Source organism: Apostichopus japonicus, chromosome 8 (genome assembly GCF_037975245.1).
Source record: "Apostichopus japonicus isolate 1M-3 chromosome 8, ASM3797524v1, whole genome shotgun sequence".
NCBI classification, from domain to species: domain Eukaryota; kingdom Metazoa; phylum Echinodermata; class Holothuroidea; order Aspidochirotida; family Stichopodidae; genus Apostichopus; species Apostichopus japonicus.
In genome coordinates this window covers 28,601,595-28,625,161 of record NC_092568.1, presented here as the reverse complement: position 1 = coordinate 28,625,161, position 23,567 = coordinate 28,601,595, and the positions used below count along the sequence as shown (strand labels likewise).

At 36.2% G+C, this 23,567-nt stretch overlaps 2 protein-coding genes and 1 pseudogene across 5 annotated transcripts; 1 reads left to right on the top strand and 2 right to left on the bottom strand.

The window, feature by feature from the left end:
* Positions 1-1,022: 1,022 nt before the first annotated feature.
* LOC139971448 (retinol dehydrogenase 14 pseudogene) lies at positions 1,023-7,987 on the bottom strand (annotated as a pseudogene).
* A 157-nt stretch (positions 7,988-8,144) lies between these two features.
* On the top strand, positions 8,145-19,080 carry LOC139971450 (delta(3,5)-Delta(2,4)-dienoyl-CoA isomerase, mitochondrial-like). Of its 4 annotated transcripts, none has more exons than XM_071977930.1 (8): positions 8,145-8,407; positions 12,040-12,190; positions 13,183-13,271; positions 14,337-14,461; positions 15,524-15,637; positions 16,059-16,201; positions 16,626-16,776; positions 17,606-19,080. In XM_071977930.1, exons 1-8 carry the CDS (start codon positions 8,311-8,313, stop codon positions 17,699-17,701), a joined length of 966 nt encoding a protein of 321 aa, XP_071834031.1. In that variant the 5' UTR covers positions 8,145-8,310; the 3' UTR covers positions 17,702-19,080. The 4 variants fall into 4 exon arrangements, with proteins under 4 accessions (XP_071834031.1, XP_071834030.1, XP_071834032.1 ...); XM_071977929.1 differs by having other exon boundaries at positions 8,148-8,407; positions 12,028-12,190; XM_071977931.1 differs by lacking the exon at positions 8,145-8,407 and adding an exon at positions 11,584-11,726 and having other exon boundaries at positions 12,028-12,190.
* A 621-nt stretch (positions 19,081-19,701) lies between these two features.
* LOC139971451 (dynein regulatory complex protein 8-like) lies at positions 19,702-23,456 on the bottom strand. The gene is made up of 5 exons (XM_071977934.1): positions 23,328-23,456; positions 22,527-22,611; positions 21,646-21,798; positions 20,740-20,849; positions 19,702-20,199 (listed from the first exon to the last, which is right to left on the bottom strand). The coding sequence occupies exons 1-5, from the start codon at positions 23,377-23,379 to the stop codon at positions 20,081-20,083; spliced, it is 519 nt and encodes a 172-aa protein (XP_071834035.1). The 5' UTR covers positions 23,380-23,456; the 3' UTR covers positions 19,702-20,080.
* Between the last annotated feature and the right edge of the window lie 111 nt (positions 23,457-23,567).

Sequence of the window (23,567 nt, the reverse complement as noted above, 5' to 3'; positions counted from 1 at the left end):
ATGTGTTTCTGTGGTGTATCAAAAGTGTACAACACCAACTTCAGAATAATATACTAATTGGTATTTATCTATGATGGTATCACATGATTGACCGTTACATTTTTTTTATGAGAGTGGCATGTCTTCCATGAAGGTTCAGTTCCGGAATTAAGTTAATGTTTTAAGATTCTACCTATTGTCAATAAAAACCAAACCAGGATCACTGGTTCTTTGATAAACACAACTGTGACGAAGATTAAGAACTTCTTAGAGATAAATGGTAAAATGTATTTTGTTTCTAACTTGAAAATATGCCGTTTGAACAAAGAAAAGTAAAGGCATTCGGGTCCTAGTGGCACTATGACATAACAGCTTTACAAAATGATGACGGTCACAGACACGAGTTGGAAATTTCCCAAACGCAGCAACAATTTTCTTTGCTGTTTGGGGAGGGGGGGGGGGGTGGGTTTCAACATTAAGGTCTCTTTCTAGAATTAAGATGATGGTTATTTTCATAATACTGTCCATCGATAATGAAAACCTCCAATTATTTAATTTATATCGTTGATTGGTCTGGATGGAACATAGTTTCTTTTATGTCATTCAAAACTTTTTATGTATGTATATATATATATATATATATATATAACACTATTGTAACACACAAGTCAAATATTTTATCTTGAAATGTCGAAAGTATTATCTTGAAGTTTCGACATTTATCTCGAAATTTTGACTCAGCCTTTGGAAATTTAGATATCCTAGAATTCCATTTTTTAATTTGTTTTTTTTATGTTTTCAACTGTCAATTGAAAGATGATACTATGCAAAATCATTTTTTGATTTTGTATTAAACTAATGCAATTGTTATTAGGTCCTTATATATGAACCTAGCTTAAAGGATATTTATTTCAAAATGAATTGTATTGCTTCACAATCCAAAAGGAAGAAGGAAAAAAAGTATGAAAACCAGTTTATCAAACTGATTTAAAGTGAGAATTGATCAAATGACAATAAATATTAAAAAAATAACATGAGATCAGTTATTCTTTTCTTTCCCATGATTTTTAATCAGATGCCAAATCCATCACCTTTTGAAATAATCAAGTGCATTATGAATGTAATATATGAATGTAACATAAAAGGAACTTTAAAAATGCCAAAACGTCTGTCCTTGGTTGCAGCTATAAGTAAAGTGTACTGCATAGGAAAGTTTGTGTATAACATCAACAGTTGTAAAGGAGTTTTCAAAAAGAAGTTAAGAAATACCCTGACAGTAATTTTACAAACAAAACAATCAATTCATGTAAGTTTCATTTTGAATGATTATTTACACAACCATTTTCTAGACTTATTCCCTGAATATTTTCTTTTTCCATTTGTAAAATCTGTTTCCTTCATTGTGGTAACACATCAGTACTAACAATATAAATGAAAACCTGATTACATTAACGATGTTCTTTTCTTTCTTCAACAAAATACACTGCTTATGTATTTCAACAAATTATTTAAATTTGCTGCCATACCAAATTCAACTGTTGTGTTGCATTTTAATCAAAAACTAATGAACAAGTTCAATATTAGACTCCATACCATACTATATAGTTCACACATTAAATTGCCTTACATTAACCATGACCCTTATGTTTTTCTGTCCATTAAATAATGTTCTGCATATGTACAATGCCATGCAACTATGGGTCTTCATTTCACTTACATGCATTTCTCATTTACATGTAATTAAATTAATGTAATGCCCAAACAGTCAAACTCATAAATTTGATATTTGAAAACTGATCATCTTGAAAACAAAAATCCACATCTATACATTTTTAGACATAAAGCTCCACATACAGGACTGAAAGTCACTGAATAATGTGCAAGAATAATATATGCAAAATGGGAGACAAACTCCTTCCCCCACCTCCATCCCCCACCCTCAGATACCCCATAATTTTTTATTTAAAACAGCGCATTTGACATCAACAATTAACACAAAAATCAAAATTTGATCAATTGCAACAAAAGCTTGACTTTGTATAGTACTTCAGAATGAAATATGGAATGAATAACAAAAAACAATAATCTGCAGATAAAATTTAATTTAAGTAAATATTTCATCTTTTTACCAATAAACAAGTAAAACATTGAATATAGGGAAACTGCAAAATACTAGGTCACTTTAAATTTTAGCCCTACTTATCCAAAATCATGACTAAATAATACCAAATGATACCCTAAAAAGTACAGTAAATAGTGATAATGTTACTAGAGCATACTTACAGTAGAAAAACACTGCTGAACGTACAGCACTTAGTCTTTGTACAAGGAATGTATAGTACTTGGACCGACATTACGAGACTAAAAGCATGATAAGAAATAATCCTAGCCTTTAATTAGGCTGTTATTGCAATATTAAATACTTTTATCATTAGATTTGGATTGAATCATGATATGAAAAGGAGTTCAAGGTTCCCCTACCACTTTTCAAGCATGGATGAATCCTTGCAGCCTCTGGAGCAAGAAAAGATAAATGATATGACATTGTTTGGTAAATTATGAAAATGAATGCATCCTTTGTTTTAATGACTGGCCTTTAAGGATTCAACTGTTGTAGGGCTCGGTTGAACGATATTTAAATCCATATATACATCTATTCTAGTATTGCTTAATGCTGATTTAGTTGACCATTTTCTTGCAGGGGAGAAGAGAGATTTGAATAAAAATTGTACACATCCAAAAGGTTGTGTCAACACTGATTACAGTAGAGGTTTATAAAGCAGAAGAGAGTCAAGATACAAAAACAAAACAGTGACAGATCATCCCTTCCAGTTAACATTTTTAAATTGGTTCATTTTCATCAATGTAACATCACACTTCTGTAACAGACATGCATGTTCACAAAGATACAATTTTTTTTATACTGTTAGGTTTGTTACCTTGTTGAATTAGCGTCGCAATAAAGGCTTAAGGTGACAAACTTCCTATAGAGTCCATATCCAATGGGAAGGGTTTCCCTAGTGAAGACTTTAACAAGGACCTAGAGAATACATTACTTTGATGATTTACTGTGTCAGTCAAAAGATAATTCTTATGGGAATAATTAGTATGCTTCCTAACTACTAAAACACTGCTTACTGTTGCTTGGGAAGACTGTAGTGTACTGTTGTAAACCTAACATCAAAAACTTGGCCTGAGACACTTTTACAGCATGACAACTTAAAGAAAGCAATTAGCCTTCTCAGCTAAAACAGCATATATTCTGAAAAGCATCAGGTCAGACTTTATATTATTATTGCCATAAATACCAGAAATTATAGTGTCATATTTATCCAGACTAAGGACTTTGACCGGCTCGTATGCAGGAGCTGACCCAGGATTTCATAAAGGAGGGGATGAGGCACTGTCTCTGAAAATGTGGAGGTCCTCCCCCAGAAATACCAAATTACAATTTTAGATGTGAAATGGTACAATCTGAGGCAATATTTAGGCTATAAAGTATTTCTATAATTAGGTCTACACACAAGGTTGTGCTTATAACTAATTAAAATATTGTGTTTGGTGTAGGAGGGGCAGGTCCTCTCCCCCCCCCCCCCCGGATCCACACACGTTATGGTTTGTTTCACCAGGTTCTTTAAGTTTGAGTGAATTTGGCAGGAATTGGGAAATTTGGAAGATGGTCTGTAAACTATGCATTTCAAAGAGTTATTTTTTAAGTAACTTTTTACAACTGCTAAGATATTGGCAGTATGAATTTTGTCACAAGTGTCATACCTTTACCAAAACTGAAAATATACTGTAATATTGAGATTTGTTACCAAATATATCAATATCAAAGTGACTGAATTTGAAAACTATTAGTAAAATGGTTAGAAACAAAATGATTTAAATGTAAGTAATTTTCTGATTCCTTAGAACAGTAAAAATGTGTTACAAATAACAGTCATCTATTTTACATCTACAGTTTATCTTCGAACAACTAATTAACTCTGAAATATTCCTGGGTAAAAATTGTGTAATGGTTTGTTTTAAAGAAATATTTTTTTAATGCAAATGTATTTAAATGAGCATAAACAAGGGCACAACAAAGTTATGATTTATATATAAACTTAAAGCTTAAAGTCGTGAAAACAAATAAATATAAATACATTAAATATTTTTGACAACAAATACTGAATTTGAACACAAAATAACACAGTATTATTGACAATATGTAAAGATGTTGAACAATATTCATGTCACCACCTACAAAAAGAAATTCACATTAGTACATGATGGCATCCTCGTCAGAGAGCTGGACCATTACTACTGAACATAAAACATTGATGATACTGTATGACAAGTAAGGCTAGCTCAGAGCTGTATCTCTCACAAGAAGAAAAAGAAAAGTTATTACTGTCAAAGTTTGCTTCAGAAATTACTTTTCTTTTGTTTTCTGTTCATAAAAGAACATTGACAATGACCACAGATAGAGAGAGCTATGGAATGTTAATTCCTGTAAGTTTCTCACTTTCTTCCCACAACTTTTCTTGACACTCTTCTGTTGCGCCTTCCACAAAAGGAAACGGTTCTTCTTTACAATCTCCATAGTAACCACCACTCTGACCTTCTAAATCCCCAGCGATGGCACAGTAAACGCTGGTCTGTGCGCCATACCACGGGGACTTAAAGAACAGCCACATTAGGGGTGATACCATGAAATTGACAAAGGGTGACACTTTCAGATGACGTCCCAACTCTGTCCTCACAATTCCCGGATGTATGCAGTAGACATTTATTCCCCTCCTGTGATATCTTTTATGAAGTTCTTTGGCAAATAAAACATTGGCCAATTTGCTGTTGCTGTAGGCAGCTTTCTTACTGTAACGTTTTTTACTTTGCAGGTCACTGAAATCTATTTTACCACGCTTGTGTAAGGCAGAAGATATGACAAGGACACGACTGGGACAGGCTTTTTGAAGGAGAGGTAGAAGTCTGTTTGTTAACAGAAAATGTCCGAGGTGGTTGACTCCAAACTGCATCTCGAAGCCATCTTCTGTAAGCGAGTACGGACACTGAAATACGCCTGCGTTATTGATCAAAACATCTACCTGATGCTCTGTGCTTAGTAAATCATCACAGAATTTGTTGACGGAGGCAACTGATGCGAGATCTAACTCCTTAACCAACAGATTGGCTTCCACACTGATCCTCGAGGCTTGCAACTGAATCTCTCGAGCAGCTTGTTTGGCTTTCTGAACATCGCGGCAGGCAAGAATTACCCGAGCTCTTCTCTTAGCCAAGTCCAAGGCAGTCTCTTTTCCGATTCCTGTATTTGCCCCTGTCACAATAACGGTCTTGCCTCCCAAACTACAGGTGCATTTGCAGACTCCGCCGCTGAAAAAACGTTTCAGGATAGCTGTAGTTGTACCCAGAACAACACCGACTGCAAGATACTTAGCATACCAAATGTTGGATTCCTCCATCACTTTTTGAACACAATATCTTCCTCTATTGTATATTATGTTTTAAATCTCTAATCGATAGGTAGGTAGGTGCAGTATACTGTAGAAACTCAGGATATTAAAGATATTTCATGTTATAGGGAGTAGCTTAGGAATCACAGGTGAACACCATCCATCAGCATTTGTACAAGTTCCTGCAAAGATAAAAGAAAAGACATGTAGTGCAGAGCTTGCTATGTATTCAAACTGGTGTCGAGCTTGAAATATGCAGGTTCAAAATCTCAGTAATATTTGGCTAGCAATCTTTAGATGAGTAACAAGTTTCTCCCTGTATTAGCTTCATTTCTTCCTAGTACCCTAACTTAGCCTAGTTTTGTTCTTCGAAAAGGACCAATTGTTTTCTTTATGGCTAGCTTATCTTAGGCTCTATATTAAGGTTGACCAGGCATCCCCGATTTTTGGGGTCAGTGCCCATTACCATGTTCAATCCTTGATTAACAAGTGTCCCCAAAACTGTCCCCGATTAAACAAAACATTCCTTGAAATTTTATAATACAGTTTATTCACATCAGATTTAGAAATGTTGCAAAATCTGCCTTCATGCTCGTTATATTTTAATTACACGTCATCAAAGAACCATAGATGTTCACAAATTACTCACACAGACGATCAAAGAGATTGAAACAAGAACTACTATAATGTTGGGTATAGGCCTCTCCTACTATAAACTATATACATGTACAAGCGTGACAGTGTTACCAAAGACATAGAAGCTGTGTTACTCCTGTGCTGACCTATAGGCCCACTCTTGATAATGGGTGTTACTAAAACGAATGACAATTGCGTTACACGTAACGAATGACAATATGTTGTACACACTAAAAAATTGCGTTAACTAAAACGAATGACAGTATAATGACAGCACAGACATTTGCTTCAACTGGATATCACAGTTCAGACTTCGTGGGTATCTAGATCTAGTATAGTACCGGGACAAGATAAAAACGCACCTTATAGCAAGCGAAATTGTAAGTCTGAATTTAAAAAGTAAATTTAACGTCATTTTTTCGATATTGTTAGAAACTAACAATACTATAATCTTGAAACGGCTTCAGTTATCTTTCTATATAAATCTACAGAGGTAAAAAGCACCGCACTCAAGCGCATTCTCACACAAAATCTTTCCTATGGTTTCTATCCGTAAATTACACCAAAACCCTACAACCATGCGATTTTCCTAAAATCATTTTTGCGCAGAAAACCAATAACCGCATTTACTCAACTCCGTTATTCATTCTATCTCTTCTCACCGCCGTCCTTCGTTGTCATTCGTTGTCACTTGCTGTCATTCGCTGTCATTCGCAAATGATAATTTACCCTGTACAAAGTCAATTGTCATTCGCTGTCATTCGTTTTAGTTTGTCCCCTTGATAATGTCATGTCTGTGCTCTACCAGACTAGCCTTTTTTTTTTATCAAAGAGGAGGGACCCCTCCCCAGGCCATACATTCCACCTTTAATATTTTGTCCCAGATTCCTAATTAAAAAATATGGTAACCAAGCTTACTCTATTTAGGCCTATCTTATAATCTTGGGAATTCATATTAGACCTAAGACATAAAGTATGCAGAATGGGTATAGAGGAACATTGCTACGCATGCATTCAAGTTTGGTTTTGACATAAGGAAATCTATGCTGTAGTTCTCCCATGTCCATCTAATTTCACTTGAAATATGATGCCCACTGTTTCAATGCATTCAGCCTCCCCCCACTCCCCCACCTTTAAAAAATACTTAACTTCCAATTTCAAATATATCTTCTCACATTTACACAACAGTCAATACATGTGAGTGCAATAGTGCAAATATTTCATGAGTTGAAAGATGGAAAGTTCCATTCAACGAGGCTGGGCCTCGTTGAATGGAACAAATTTCATCTTTCAACGCAGGAAATATTTGCTCTATTGCACGAATGGAAACCATTCATTAGTTGTTTTATACAACATATTATATTAAGATGGGTAAAATGCACTCATGCAACAGATTTTTTTGAACAGACAGGTTTCTCTGCTCTCTTACCATTGAAAAAAGTGCTACCAAAAAAGTATAACCAATGGTTCTATTTCATAGAGTGGAATAGAGCGGATTTTGCATGCAATCAAAGAGCAATTGACCAATCAAATGACCAGAATACAATTAGGTGTTGTAAAATACAATTATAATTTATAACTGTAGGCCTGGGCAGCTGTGTGGCTGGCTATCCGTACTTCAGGCTCAATCAACGTTATGGTCAGGCTCTGTGTAAAAAATATTGTTACAACAAAGAACTCTTAATAGATTATATAACATAACAATGGAGCTATCCTTTATAGACCTGTTAGTAATGTTGTCTAGTCACATGTGGTAACTTACCAAAGGTTATGCAATGAAAGATCCTAACCTTCGACACATGAAGTAAAACACATTCGTCCTGATCTGCTCCCGAAACATGCAACAACAGTGCGTACAGTGCAATGTCTGACGACTATGCTTTGGTATATATAATGTACACGAAGCTGAATTATAGTTACAGTGGTGTTCCTATCCAGGGTCTAACTGCAAAATTTGAGACATGTGTTCGATTGTTCTGTATTCATGCACTCTAAGAGACAGCTGACGCATGTAAACTACGCCAGATTACCTCTGACTAGGTCTAAGTGTCCTTTGACTAGATAGTTACGTTAGGTTTGGTGTCAAGACTCAAGACTTGTGTCAGACTTTCATCCAAACAACCGTGAAGGTTAGCCACCAATGATTTTCAACTAAGCAAAAGGCATAAAGCTACATATTATTTAGCCTACGTGACTTTCAGAAGATAAAGAGCTTGACCCTTGTACCACGTACCGCAATATGGCACTCCGTTTCAGTCATTTGTGTAGAAACAGCGTTTCATCTTTGTCCAAACTCAGCGGAAAGACGAGTGCTCTGCCTGCTAATGTAAACAGAGGTAGGCTATTACTAACTACTACTACTAGGAGTACTACAAAAATACTGTACTAGCTGTAATTTGTAAAGTAACTAAAGAAGTTGGCTTAGGCTTAGTGTAGTACACTACTAGTAGCATGATGGGCTCTTAATTGACGCACTTAAGGATTTGATGAACGGTATCTATTAAGGAAAACCCCAAAACACTCACCTGTATGCGACTTTCAGATGTGTAGTAGTACCTCAGAAGTAAAATGACCCCAAAATATTTATTCTGTAGGCCTACTGTAATCTGTTCCCACAAAATGTACAGTTGGGAAGAATCTGACGAGGACATCTGCAGTGTCAAACTGTCCGTTAATATCCCGTAATTGACACATTTGTCCATAAGCTTACTGTGTGCATGCATCCATTGACTTTGAACGCAGTTTGCCATGCTTTGAGCCTCTCTATGCATGCCTAGATGTAGCAGACGGATCGTTCTTAGTGAGTATTTACCTGTACCCTCCACTTCTCAGCAGGTGATAGACGGAGGATGACGGAGCAGGGAGCCATTTAATGGCTCATATGAGCACCCACATTACTTCTCAGGAATTTGTCGAGTTGGCTCTTGAAAATGTTGACAGTGCTCACTAATACAGCTCTGGCTGGAACGCCATTCCAAATGTCAATTACTCTTTGTGAAAAAAGTACTTTCTAATATTCAGCCTGCAGTGCTGCTTGTATATCTTGAAAGGGTGGCCTCTCGTAACAGTGTCGATGAATATAAAGAAATCGCTGGCTTGAATGCCTCAAATCCTTTAATAATTTTAAAAACCTCAATCATGTCACCGCGAATACGTCTTGTCTCTAGTGAAGTGAGATTCAACTTCTTACTTCGTTGCTCGTATAGGAGATGATGTAATCCTGGAATCATCTTTGTGAATCTCCTCTGAACATTCTCAAGCAGAGCAATGTCTTTTTGTAAATACGGACACCAGGCTTGAATAGCATACTCTAGAAGTGGACGGACGAAACTTGTACAACCTGATAAGAATGTCCTTTTCTTTATAACAAATAGATCGCTTGATCATTCCAAGTACTTGATTTGCTGTCTTGGCGGCTTTCGCGCATTGCTGACTTGGTCTCATACTGGCAGTGATAAGCACTCCTAAATCTTTTTCTTCTTTTATCGACTTAGTGTCATCATCTCAAGGGATTTTGGTTACTTTTAGGGAGTAAGATTTCCAAAAGCTAAAAAAATACTTGCAACATTGAAGGAGTTTGTAAAAAGTTTTAAAAGGCATATATAGGCCTAACTAAAACGGATCCTAATTCATGCTCATGAAAAACATGTCTGTGCTCTAAAGGTGTGAAAAGGTTAGGTCGCCTGTATGATAGTTGCCACAGTGGTATTTTAGGTGATAAGGGTAGTAGGTATTATGGGAAAAATAATAATACTTCGTCATTAAAGGCATTGAAGACCCGCCCCAAACCGCGTGCGCCCATCTGAAAAAGTTAACTTTCTGTTGCTTGCAAGTGACGTTTTGTTTGTGTCGCTACAAAATGCAGACATTAATGAAACGTGATACCTTGTTATCTTTAGCTAGACCTAAGATGTCCATCGCTGTATCGTTTCAATGCACTGTGCTGTGGGTATTGACCGCAGCTGTATGTACTGACTGTACACTAGTGTCTAATTACCTACGGTAGCAAGCAGTGTGTGTATTTTCTGGGATCGATGGTGGTGTCTCACACTTCTGTTACACCTCATTCGAAACTAGGTCAGATTACCGGCATAAGACGTTTCTTTTTACGTGAGTCTTCACACCCTATAAACTGCAACTCACCAAATTATATGATTGAAACGAAATATATAAATGATGAAAGAAAGTAACATTTGAAGATTGTGACTTTCGAGTAAAGAAAAGACAAGTGGAAAGTGTAATTTCCAAGGAAAAAACGTACATTTCCAGAAGGTGAAGAACAAATATGACAGGATGTTAAAAAAACCTCTATATCTCACGGAGCCGTGTGAAAAAGTGGTCATGAATTCCCTTTCTCCGAATTGCTAAACAAATATGCCGGGTCATTCATGGCCCAGAGGGGTACACCGAAAGAACTCCAAAATAGTGAGGGCGTACTTTTGAAATAGCGAAATCTATCGCGATAGTATTGCGTCACTACAATATATCTAGAAATATTAAGAGGTGTGTCAATTACCGGGGTGCGTCAATTACGAAGCCTTCACTGTACTGTAGTATTTTATTTGGCTTTTGCATATTTTTGCATATTTGGCTTTGCATATTTGGCACCGTTTAAACTTAGTAGCACTACTTGTTACTACTGTACTGTGTAACTTTATGTAGGTCTATGCAAACTTATGCTGACCATATTATTGCTACAGTATTCACATGATCGTCAGTTCAAGAACTGTGATACTACTGCCTCTAAACCCGATTGATGGTTAACTAAGTATGCTAGGGTGTCTTATTTACCTCATCCTGAGTTCAATTAGCGTTGCTCTGGTGATTATTTACCCGGTTGTCAGTTTAATAATGATGGCGCTTATTTAGGCCCGACCATCAGTTGAATATATTGGATGTTGTGTATATTCCTGATCGTAGGTTAAATATGCCATTGCCTGATATAACGCCTATTTACCTGATTGTCAGTTAAATGAGTGATGCACTAGTGCTTATTCACCCAGTCTTCGGTTCAATAATGATAGGGTTTTAACTTATTTACCCAATTGTGGGTTGCATAAGGGATGCATCAGTGTTTATTACCCAATTGTTGGTTAAATAAGGGTGCATAATGCATATACCCTCTTGTAGTTTAAATATGCCTGATATGAATTGGATATGTACCACTTATTAAGCCAACCATCAGGAAATAACAAACAGGGTATCAGGCCTGCCCAGATCCAGGGGGTGGGATGAAAACACCCCTCCGTCCTTGTTATATTATGTCATAGACCGGCTAACTTCCATGAAACCCTCTCTGCAGTTTCAACCCTTGTAACCCTGGTTTGTTTACATCTAGACTTTGGTGCCACTTCGACAGGTTTGTACATAAAGCAGTTAAGAACCCACCCTATCCCAGATAAGAATATAAATTACCTACTATCTTGTTTTCATTGCCACTTGTTTGTTGAGCTAAATTTTGTTGATAACACTTCTATGTGGGTTCAGACTGATACAGGTGGAGCTGTATATAGATAATCAAAGTACTGTACACTCAATGAGCACAGGATTCATAGTACACATGCAATACACTCATATATATATTCAGATGTTTCTTTCATGATGTTTGTATAAATAAGAGGTGACCTAATTTGTTGGATCTTGATCATTCAGATTGTAAGTAGAACATTACAATAATTTTTACGGTATGACTTTGTATTAACCTACATCAAGCTACATTTAGTATTAATAGTAGTCCCTTAAATGGACAATCTTATCTAGAAAATTATGCATGATGTTAGGCTCACAGCTGAGAATCATATTATAAGCTATAGAATATTAAATACATAAGTTATTATTACCACTGTACATGATAGAAAACATGATGGTGGAAGATTCTATATTTTTGGTCGATGAGAATCAGAATGAGTGTTGAGTAAATGATGTCTAAGATTTTAAATGTTGCTATATATCTTAGTTTCTCTTGCAGCAAAAGGACATCAGGCCAACTTAGCGAGAAACATGTCTTCCGAGAAGTATTCATTTGAAACACTTTCAGTTACTGAACCCAGCAAATATGTCTACCAAGTGGAAATGAACAGACCAACAAAGCTGAACGCAATGAATATGGAATTTTGGAGGTAATTTCTAAATCTATTGCAGACGAAAGTAAATCTATGCAGTCATTATGGCACACTACCTGTATGTGTCCTGCATTTGTTATTAAGAAATAGTGTGTGTTTGGAATGGCTTGGCTACTTGTAGGCTTGGTAACTTATAAAGTGTGGGTCGCTTGAACTTAATACAGGTTACGTTTGTCTGCCTGAATGAGGACAAAATTGCAAAATCCATTACAAAAATGCAGTGCTTTTTGGCAGGGTTCAAAGGACATAAGAGGTCAAGAAAGCCTGAAAACCATGTTAGGATGCATGATCTCTTTCAAAGTAAAGACCGGTTGAATGTTATACTCGGTATAGGTCCATCTGTAGTGCAGTGCAAGAACCCTATGGTGGAGGTAAAAAATCATTTGAGATCAACAGAATGCAAACATTAAAAGTACAATAACGTCCTAAAGGGATGGTTGATTAAACTTCATACATGGTATTTACCTCCACATCAGTAAATACAAGAAAAAAATTTGTTTTAGTGAAATACAAATTCATGTATCAAATGTCAAAGGTCTAGAATTTGTTTGCAAAATACTTGCAAAGTAAAAGATTGTTCAACTTTATATAAGGTGTGTTGGCAACTTCAGTGGATACAAGAACAATATTGTTTATGGTGGAGATTGTAGGTCATTTTGATGTCAACAGTCTGTAGCAGACAAACCAATTGCCTACTTCAATGCTATGCCATACCCACATAAGGAATAAAGTAAAAACTGAGACTTGTTAATGTTCACTGCAGTAATTACATTAAATACAAGACATCTGTGTTTGTAGTAGAGATTTCGTTTTGTGTGAAACTGTCATCATGTGCTACTCTTTAGCTAGGATCTTGAAACTGGTTACCTTGGTTTCTGCTTTGCGAAGCTTAAAACATTTTTTAAGGTGGGTTTATCATCGAATAAAGTCATTTAGTTTCGTGGTTTGTAACCCTGTAATAATTAACTCTTGATTTAATTACTTGACAGTGAAATGAGGACATGTTTCAGTGAAATCGCGGGTGATCCAAACTGCAGGGTAGTAGTCCTATCAGGATCTGGCAGGGTGTTTACAGCTGGTAAGACAATTTCGTGTCCTGTTATTTGTCTGTGATAGTGTCTTGTGTCATGTCAAGGTAAAAATGTAAATTCATATCAAAGCAGCTGGTTTCATTTTCAGTGTGACCTCTCTCACCATCGAGAGGGTTGGAAATTTAAAGAATTAATCTGTTGTACTAACATTTCAAGAGATGTTTAACTCTTGGCATAGTCTGCTACATACAGTCAGAAAATGTCAACAATTAAAATCTAGGCCTAGCACACTTTCCTAGCTAAAGTAAGCTAGCCAAAAATTGACATTTGCTAATTACCAGTTAACTTCCTGTTTTGGACAACAGAAAACTTTTTGAGTATGTATGGAACATTGCATCTGACAAAGCACATAGTGTAACCTCATAGGATATATATGTAAATGGATATATATGGATCCATTTTCGTGCATACAAGCAGTTGAACCATATGTTTTTCCATAGTAAAGGTCATTTAAGGTCACTAGAGTTCAAAATCTGAAACTCTTGGATGTGATATGCAGTAAGATGGTCCAACTTGTGAGTAAAACTAATCGATAAGTTTTCAATGAAGCCAAAGGTCACTTGAGGTCAACAGAGATCAGCATATGAAAACCTTGTAAACACATTAAACCTAGAAATACATATTGGATGAATTTCACAATGGTATGAAATTCCAGCTCAGAGAGTATAAGAACCTCCTCTATTTAGAAACCTGTCAAACATCATTTAGATCAAAAGAGGCCAGATGTGCAAAAACATTGGAAACACAATAAGTCACTTTAAGTCGAAATAAAAAGTTGTGATACACTTCATATTTGGTCTGTAGAACCACCAGGGGAGATGGAGGGGGTGGTGAGCAGAAGAAAGGTTAGTCATGTCCTTCCTGAATGTTGAGCCCATGTGGTTAAATGGTGCGAAGGCGTTGCATCCACAGTCTTTCGACAGAAACCATAGTACAAGACGTGTTAAGAGGATTTTAACTACAAATGTTACATAAAAATACATTGAATGTTCTCATATGAATCATGGTAAGGAAATCACTAAACCTTTTTTGCAATCTGTATTTTTGTTTAGGTCTAGATCTCAAGGCTGCTGGTGATATGTTGTTGTCTCACCAAGAAACTGAAGTCGGAAGGAGGGGTTTTCTCCTCAGAAGCCTTATCCCTCCAATGCAAGAATCTTTCACAGTTATCGAAAAGGTAATACACAGAATTTAGCTCCACAAAGTTTGTCTACCTAAATATGTCAGGGCAGCAATGTTGGTTGGTATACTTACTAGAATTATTCAAGCAAGGCTCAAAAACTGTCAGTCAAAGTTGTGAACATTTTCTCTAGTAGAATTTACAGCATGTGCTGTAGTACTTACAAGGTATGCAAATGCACACAAATACTGAAAGGCTTGTGAAGGAAAGTGGAAAAGCAGTTTCTATCATTTCTGTTCATCTTTGCATCTGCTTGACGTCATAAATAATAGACCCATATATAAGTCATATAAGTCATATTTCAATGAAAGAAATGTTCTTTTGGCACTTATGCTAAAACTGTCTGTTGAATGCCATTGCACCTTTGTTTGAAATGGATCATAATACTCTTTAAGTTTGTCAATTCTATAAGGTTTGAAACCTTTTTTATGTCCAACTCCTTTATTGGAATGGAGAAATTTTGATGGAAACAAACTTATTATAATTATTTTTGGGGGGGTTTTTAAATAATAAGATTGAGGAACACAAGATAAAAGCTGATTATTGACCCAGTAACAAATTAACGGTCCATGTATAGACAATGTCAGCAGGAGCCATTAGATTGTGAGATTTGTGGTATTCTTTTATGTCACTTAAAGATTGTATTGATTGAACAAAAACTCCTATAACAGTAGTTATTGAAGTAAAGTCAACAAGTAGATCTATAATAATAGCAAGCCACCTGAAAAACAAAAGTCCTCATTGTTTGCTACAACATAGCTGCAATATATCACAGATGTTATTGTCAATTGTTGATTTTGACTTTGTGAAAAAGTATTCAAGTTGCCAACTATTCTACACATTGAAAGAGATGCTATTGGCCGCCACTGCTGCTGTATGTGCTTCCAAAAGTATCCAATTTTGTCTTCTTTTGCTATTGAATTGTTGATTTTGACTTTGTGAAAAAGTATTCAAGTTGCCAACTATTCTACACATTGAAAGAGATGCTATTGGCCGCCACTGCTGCTGTATGTGCTTCCAAAAGTATCCAATTTTGTCTTCTTTTGCTATTGAATTTAGTGTCCAAAGCCAGTGATTGCTGCAGTCCATAACGCCTGTGTCGGAGGTGGCATTGACATGATATCAGCTTGCGATATCAGACTTTGCAGTCAAGATGCATTCTTCGTGATCAAAGTAAGAAACTTTTACATTGCCACACTGATTTCTTTAAGAACATGAGAGAGTTCTTAGATTATCTTTATTGGCATCAATAAATAATCCATGCCTGTTGTAACTATAAAACAAATTGATAAAGTAATGAAGTCTCCCCGTGTGTCAACTTGTTAGTGTAATGTTCTCGAATTGGGAGAAGTGAAGATAAATTAATAGTGTAAGTTGAATTCTGTCTTTGAAATGTTTCAGTATATGGTGTCTCATAAATAGTTCATTTTCTTAGCACCAGAATTTTAGATCCATTATAGGTGTAAAAATTGTTGAAGAGAAATTTTTCATTTCTAGTATACTTAGTAAGGATAAGTAGGCTTCAGGATGAGGCCAGGTTATGAAAGAGTTTTTAATGTGGTTTTTTTTTCTCTCTCTTTCTTTTCTTTACTAGGAAGTGGACCTTGGCCTAGCAGCAGATGTAGGCACATTGCAAAGATTCCCGAAGGTAATTGGTAATGACAGTCTTGCTAGGGAATTGGTTTACACAGCTCGAGATTTCCGAAGCGATGAAGCAATGCAAATAGGATTTGTCAGGTGAGCTATCTGTTTATTTGAAATGTCATCTCTTGTGTTTGGATAAAAGTTGTTGCTGTTGTGTACACTGGATTGGTAAGACCACTGGAGGTCCAACTTTTTAACCACTAGTACGACCAACCATGAGCACACAATTGTAATTTCAGTGCAACTCTGACCTGAAGTTCAAGACATAAAGTGATTAGTTGAAATGAGATTTTCTGATGATGTCTGTATTTTCATTTTGCTCTCTGTCATTCCAGAGGATTTTTTAAATTCTGTTGACAACTGTTTGTATCTTTATGAGAACAACTCAGTAGGAAACTTCTTAGTGCTGTTGCTTTGATGAGAACTGAGTAATTTCAAATGTGACCGCTAGCAGCCGTACTAAATTTACATATGAAATTAACACGCAATTACCTTCTGATTCTTTGTTCGTTCACAGTCGAGTGTTCTCCGATAAGAAGACTCTACTAGCTGGAGCTTTGGACTTGGCCAACTCTATAAGTAAGAAGAGTCCTGTAGCCATTCAAGGGTCAAAGGTCAACCTTGTCTATGCGAGAGACCACTCTGTCCAAGAATCACTTGACTTTCAGGTAAATTCCAAGTCGTGAGACAAACCCCGGAGATAAATTTGGTGATAAGCTCCGATGTGAAATGCTGTTACGTAATTCAGTATAACGAGTAGACATTTGTTGTTATCAATGCTGCTATATTACACTGGTGCAGTGGAGACAATGGAGGAACTCTAAATCATCATTTCAATGTCGAATTGCTTGTCCAAGAATTTGAGAATTTTGAATGAAGTTGTGCTCGAACAAAGCTGACATGCCAGAGTATATATAGAAATGTGGAAACCTAACTTTCACATTAAACAGTCTTTTTCTAGGTTGCTTAGCTGGTATTTTCTGATTCAAACCCTTCTATGTAAAAACTTGAGTGCTGTACATAGAGATGGTCCATAGTGGTCAGGGAGGTGGCTCATTGCTGATGGCTACGCTAACATATCTAGGATGATTGACTGGGGTTTGATGGAGGAAGATGAGCACACATTGTAGTTATTTGTTGCTATTGTGTATTGTGCAAGGCTCGAAGATTTCTCATTTGATGTCTGTAGCAGTCTCGTACTCAAGAAGCTAAATGGTAGGGGAGGTGGGGGGGGGCGAGATGAGGGAAGAAAATGTTGGGTATAAAAACATTTTGAAGTTGTCTAATGTTTTCTAATATTCAAATCATGCCATAATTTTTGCTTGCCTTAGTGATTGGACAAATGACCCAAATACCCCCTCCCCCCTAGTATTTACCCTCTCTTCCCACCCATGATAGTAACATGTATGCACAATTTGTTGCAGCTAAAAGTTGAATGGGTTAGAAGTATTGTTTAATATCAAGCACTCCTTCAAAGTTCTTTCTTTTTGTAACTAGGTTGCTTGGAATTCGCTGATGTTGCAGTCTGAGGATCTACCTAAGGCAGTCATGGCAGGAATGCAGAAAGAAGCCCCAGAGTTTTCAAAGCTTTGAAACCACAGGGTTAATAAATTACAACTAATTCATATAGAAGAAATGCAAATAATTGCTGGTACAGTTGTACGAACATAACAATAGATAGCATTAAGCTCAGTTTGATTCAGAAATCTCTCACATCTTGAGTGTACAATGTGACAATCACATGAGGAAGAAGAATATGTTGCTTAAAATTCAACAGCTTAAGTCATTCTACATGTTAGGGAAAAGTGTGATTCAACTCTATGAAATTGCTTGGATCGTTCACTCTTTTGCCTTCAATGATACTTTTTGTCAGAAATAAGAATATATATATATACAGAGTTGTAGTTACAGTTGAATTTGTAGTCTGTTTCATCTTGTTCTTTCCATGGCAACAAAATACTGCAGTCTGATAACCAAAGTAACATTAACATAAATTGCTATGTAAAGGGTTTGCAGTGATTATCCTTATTCCTTTTTGGTTTTAAATGAGTCAACAACTTTACAGAGAATTATGCATTTTTGTTCCATGGTAACCATCAGACCAAAATATATTTTCAAATTTCACATTAGCCTTGGTATTAATTATTGACTTTGTTTTGATTCCTCACTGAAAACAAATTGGAAATAATTTTCCTTTTTAGTTAGTAGAACTTTAACATAGAATAAAATTTGTCAACCCCCACCCCCCCCCATCCCCACATCTGGTTTTTGTACTAATTTAAACACACATTCAGGTCATCACATTACATTCACATTTTGACCCATCTTTCCCAAGGTATCAAGTGACAAAATTTTTCACTGGTCAAGGAGTAAAGGAAAACCAGATGGTCACTGTCAGAGTTAAAAATAACCTTTGAGTCTACAGAATTGAATGCATAGAACATGGCTAAGTTATAATAGAAATTTTTAATTATTCTTTGGTTAATGACAAAGAGCTTGTATTGCAATTAGTGTAGCTCTATCTTAATGATATTTATTGGGTTTTTGCTGTATTATTTAGGTGAATTTTGCCATGCTAGTTGGCAAAATGCTCAATTGGATAAATATGTAAATATTTTATTTTATTGTATGAGTGAATGGTTTATATTAAGAATATAGTTATTTCATGTGTTTGAAATTGTTGAAGAGGAACTTGGTAAGTCACATTTTTTTTACTCAATTGACCTTACCTTCCTTTTTGTCAAGATAGGATTAATTGAACATGAAAATTGTTGAAATTGGGATGGTAAGCACAAAGTTATTGTTTGGTACATTACGTAAATGGAAAGCCTAGTGGAAACTAATGTGACCCATCAATGCTCTATGTGGTGCAAAGAATTTGAAGGTTTGGCTTTTCTGTTTTCAAGTATCAGGAGACACTAATAGCACCATATGGTGACAAAGAAACTGCAATAAATATCAAACTCATGAAATGATTGGTTATGAAGTGTCTTTCTTTCTCCTCCCCCCTTTTTTTTGGGGGGGGGATTTGTCTAGAATTTATAACATGTCTCTATAACATAAGTTATGTCATTATTGGCTTAATATTTTTAATTAGATGGACCACTGCAAAAGAAAATGCTTGTGGTAGCAACATTCAATGAAGACTGTTCAGTGTCTTCAAACAGAAATTTTTGTGAGCACAAAAGTAAGATTTTCACTAACCATGAAAAGTTTCTTTAAGGATTTGAGACTGTGTGGCTGTTTCAGTATATCTGAAGAATGTTTAATCACTGTGTTGTCACTTCAATGAATTCAGGTTACAGTGCAGTGTTTTGATCTTGTTCAGGTTAAAATTGATTTCTAGGCTACCCATAAGTGAATCTGTATCAATTCATGTAAAGCATCAAACAGTCCCCTACTTCTTACGTGGAGCATGGGCAGATACCAAGCTGCTTTAGATTGCCACAGTCATTATAAATATGACTGTGGAACAATTTATCTATTTCACGTCACTTTAAGTAAACTTCAGTTTCATTTCAATCTACCACTGGATAGAATATTGATTGCTATAGTGACAACTGACAAATAAAATGTAATATGAACAAACTCAGTAAAAGCACAACATTTATTGAAATCATAACTGGGAATATATACATATCAATTCACAAAGACAAACCGAGTGATGATGTGTACACATTTGAAACTGTAATGAATTTAGACAATTGAATGTTTTAAAAATATTTTACTACTGTGAAAGATGCACAGTATTGCTTTCCTTAGTTACCTTTAGGATATTGTTCTAAAAATATCATCAAGTATACCTTTCCCTTCCGATAGCAAATCTCCAATCTCTGAGCCCATCACTGTCATTAAACAGTTAAGATGTTATCTTGCTTTACAACCACAGGGGGAAGGGGGGTGGGGGGGGAATTGCCACAAGATATTATGTACAATATAATACACAATATTATATACATATTATTATATATCTCATGTGTTATCATCTACAGCCATCAATGATGCATAGTCTTTATACATGATTACTCCTTTATCTGGATCAACTGCTGCTGACAACATTTCCTCTAGTTCCTCTTGAGTAAATGGTTCTCCTGATAAAAGAAGAGGAAAGCAGAAGCAAAACAAAAACAGTCATGATCAGTCCTAATATTTATTTGACAGGTATAAATGAACATTCAACATTTTCAAACCATGATTTATCTATTATTTATGCAAAACTTGATACACCCTTAACAGGGGTGCTAAAGTCTTCACAATGTAACAATCTCGTGACACAAAATATGCAAGAAAAAATTATCCGTACCATGTAAGGCCTAAAACATGTTGACAACAGCAGTTGCTTAAACTGGCCTAATTTGCATATAAAACTATGACTGCTCATTGCCAGCCATTTTCCTGAATCACGTCAAGTCATTGCACTTTTTCTACTGCATGGACTTCACACATATGTTGGTGTCACTTAATACAGCACTGTTTATGATTGACAATTTTGTTGTGGAATTGTTTTCAAAGCAAACAGGCTAATAATATATCATTCAAGATATCCATCTTCCTCAGCATATATGAACTCATGGAAGTTAGTTTTCTCAATCTCCTAGTATTGACTAGTTGAACAGTAACCACAGACGAACCTTCCTCTGTCATAAACTTTGTTAGTTCTTCTACTGTGAGATGGCCTTTCTTTTCTGCATCAAGAACCTCAAAGGCCTTTTGAAGCTGATCTTCTGGGAGAGGTTTATACCTGGAAAATATTATGCATAGAGATTTAACAGTTAGGGAGCGTATTATCAACAGACACAAACTGGGAGCACTGTTAAGAATTAGTCAAACTTTTTGTATTTCAAAGTCTTAATTACAGGTCACATTTATAGTGGAGACAGACAAGCCGCAAAAGAAGTCCATGTTAGAGTTGATATGAAGGTTGACCTCATATTGAACTCAAAAGTTAAAGCCTTAAAACTACAGTATTGTTAACTTTCTGCCACCATAACTGCTCTTCTCCTTGTGTATGCATGATCCTATTAACAAGTTTTACACCAGTCTGAAGTGAATACAGAGTAGTTCAAACCAATATTATAATTTATTTCCTCTTGAGCCTACTTATTGGCCTCATCAAAGTTTTGACTGCCCAAGTTCGTGTCATGTCCTATGGAAAAGATGAAATCTCAAAACTTTCTTGTGCAAAATCATGGTAGCCTTCTGTGTGCTTCCTTGGTGTAGAGAAGATATTGCAGTTAAGAAACTGTCACATAACAAAATAAACATATTTTATAACTTGCTACCACCATAACTGCACTTATTGTGTATGCATGGTCCTATTGTTACAAATTTTTCACCAATCTTAGATGAATAGACATTAGTTCAAACAACTATATGGATTACCAAGAGAACACTCAATGATGAAAACTCAAAGCCATAAACCAAATAGGTTAATGCAAAATTGTTCTCCCACCCCCCCCCAACCCTCCCATTCCCACCCTCCCTCCCTCCCTCTTGTGATTTCAATACATCTTTCCATACATGTAGTTCACGCTCACTTTCTTTCCATTAGGATGTTTGTCATGATAGGTAAAAATCTGTCAAATCTGATGTAACCTGTAGGCTCTTCTTCCTCCATCTCTGCCAGTAAGTCATGGAGCTCACCTTCACTTGGACAGCAACCCAAGGAACGAATGATTGTTACAACTTCCCTGCAAGATAAAATGATTCAAATTTTACCTGGGAATCTGGTTTGCTAAGGTTGTTAACATAATAACGTTAATGCATTTGGAAGGCCTAAGCACAACTGTCGTATTTGTGAAAAAACATGGTACACGATCCTTCAAAGATTTGCTATTAACCATGTGACCTTTGACATCAGTTCCCATGGTAACCACATGTTTTGATGGTACTTGAAATTTCCATTAGACCTGTGAAGGTTCCATGTAAAACCATAGTTTGAACAATTTAACTAAATTTGACCTTTGATGTCTGCCCTATGGTTCTGAGGGCCTGCAAGACAAGATGGTTCACTCTCGTATACCTGCCCAGCAAGTTTGAAGAAAATAGGCCCAGCCGTTTAGGAGAAGTTCTTGACACAAATTTGGACACACTCAGACATGTTTTCACCCCTCCCTCAGTCACAGACTTTCGGTCACCCTGAGGTACCCCACCAAGGGTGACCTGACCTCTGAGAGTAGCAACTCAGGAAATTAACTTTTACCATGGCAACTGTTGCTATGGCAAATAACATAGCTGTATATTGCCCAACTGACAAAGAAACTACAACATCTCATCCTCGAGCCCTATGGGAGCGATGAGATAACAGACCCATCCATGAATACTTAGGTCTAAATTTTAATCTTAACCAATTTCTTTATTACCACTACAATGAATTACATAACCAAAAAATAATTTTAAGAAAAATGGAAGTTCTCACCTCACATCTACAGTTTTATTGGATTCATGGTCAAATACATCAAATGCCTGGGCAGCTTTGGCCTGTATTTCAGCCAGTAGAGATTCTATGAATGAGGTTAAAGGATACAGTTAACTGGATTTAATCTAGTTTATCATCCAAACCAATTGAAAGCTGGTTCACTTTGCAGTAACAAAAGTGCACCAGACAGCAGGAAGTCAGTAATGAAAGTAGCATTGATGCATCTAGGATATAGGCCTAGGCCTAGATCTGTATTCGTGCAAAGTTAGTGAATTGAAAAAGAAACATAAAAGACTGCCTTTATTCAATGTCCTTGAGAAATTTCAGCAAATGTTAAACAATAGTCTTATTGTATTTGATATTAATAGTATATTTTAGGGCCTAACTTTAGAATCCGTACCATATGAATGGGAAAGCTTACTTCAAATCGGCAGAATAAGGTTAGGGGTTAGGGAGTGGGGTTAGGAAGTACGGTTAGGAGGTAGGGAATAGGGTTAGGGGTTAGGAAGTCGGGTCGAATGGTACGGATTCTAAATTAGTACCTATTTTAGTGTCCAAGCAAAGTATTTCAAATGTTATTAATATTACTAAGTAGTTAGCCTAGGCCTAGTACTATTGCCTAGGCTATAGCCTAGGAACTCTGAAGTCTGATAAGTGTTGCATCGAATGTCAAAACATCCACGTTAAACGGTTCATCAAGCATTAATAAACTCTGAGAAATAATACCAACAAAGGATATGAATAGTTGTAATAATTGACGAAGGGTTACTTTCCAAACGCCCCTTCTGTTTTTTAACTAACCGGCACTCTCCTTTTCATCCGCGGGCGCTGCCATTTTGTTTGCAATTGTCATAACAACTATTCCGCTTTCCTTAAAGCTTAGTTTTTGATGACAGTCGTTTTGTCTCACGGTACAAAATGTCCCCTTTAGCGCATGCGCACACTAAATCTTTCTTTCACGTTTGTCTCCAATCAAGATGGGCCACCAAAATATTTGGTACTCTCACCCTCGCAAGTTCGGACCAGGATCGCGGTCTTGGT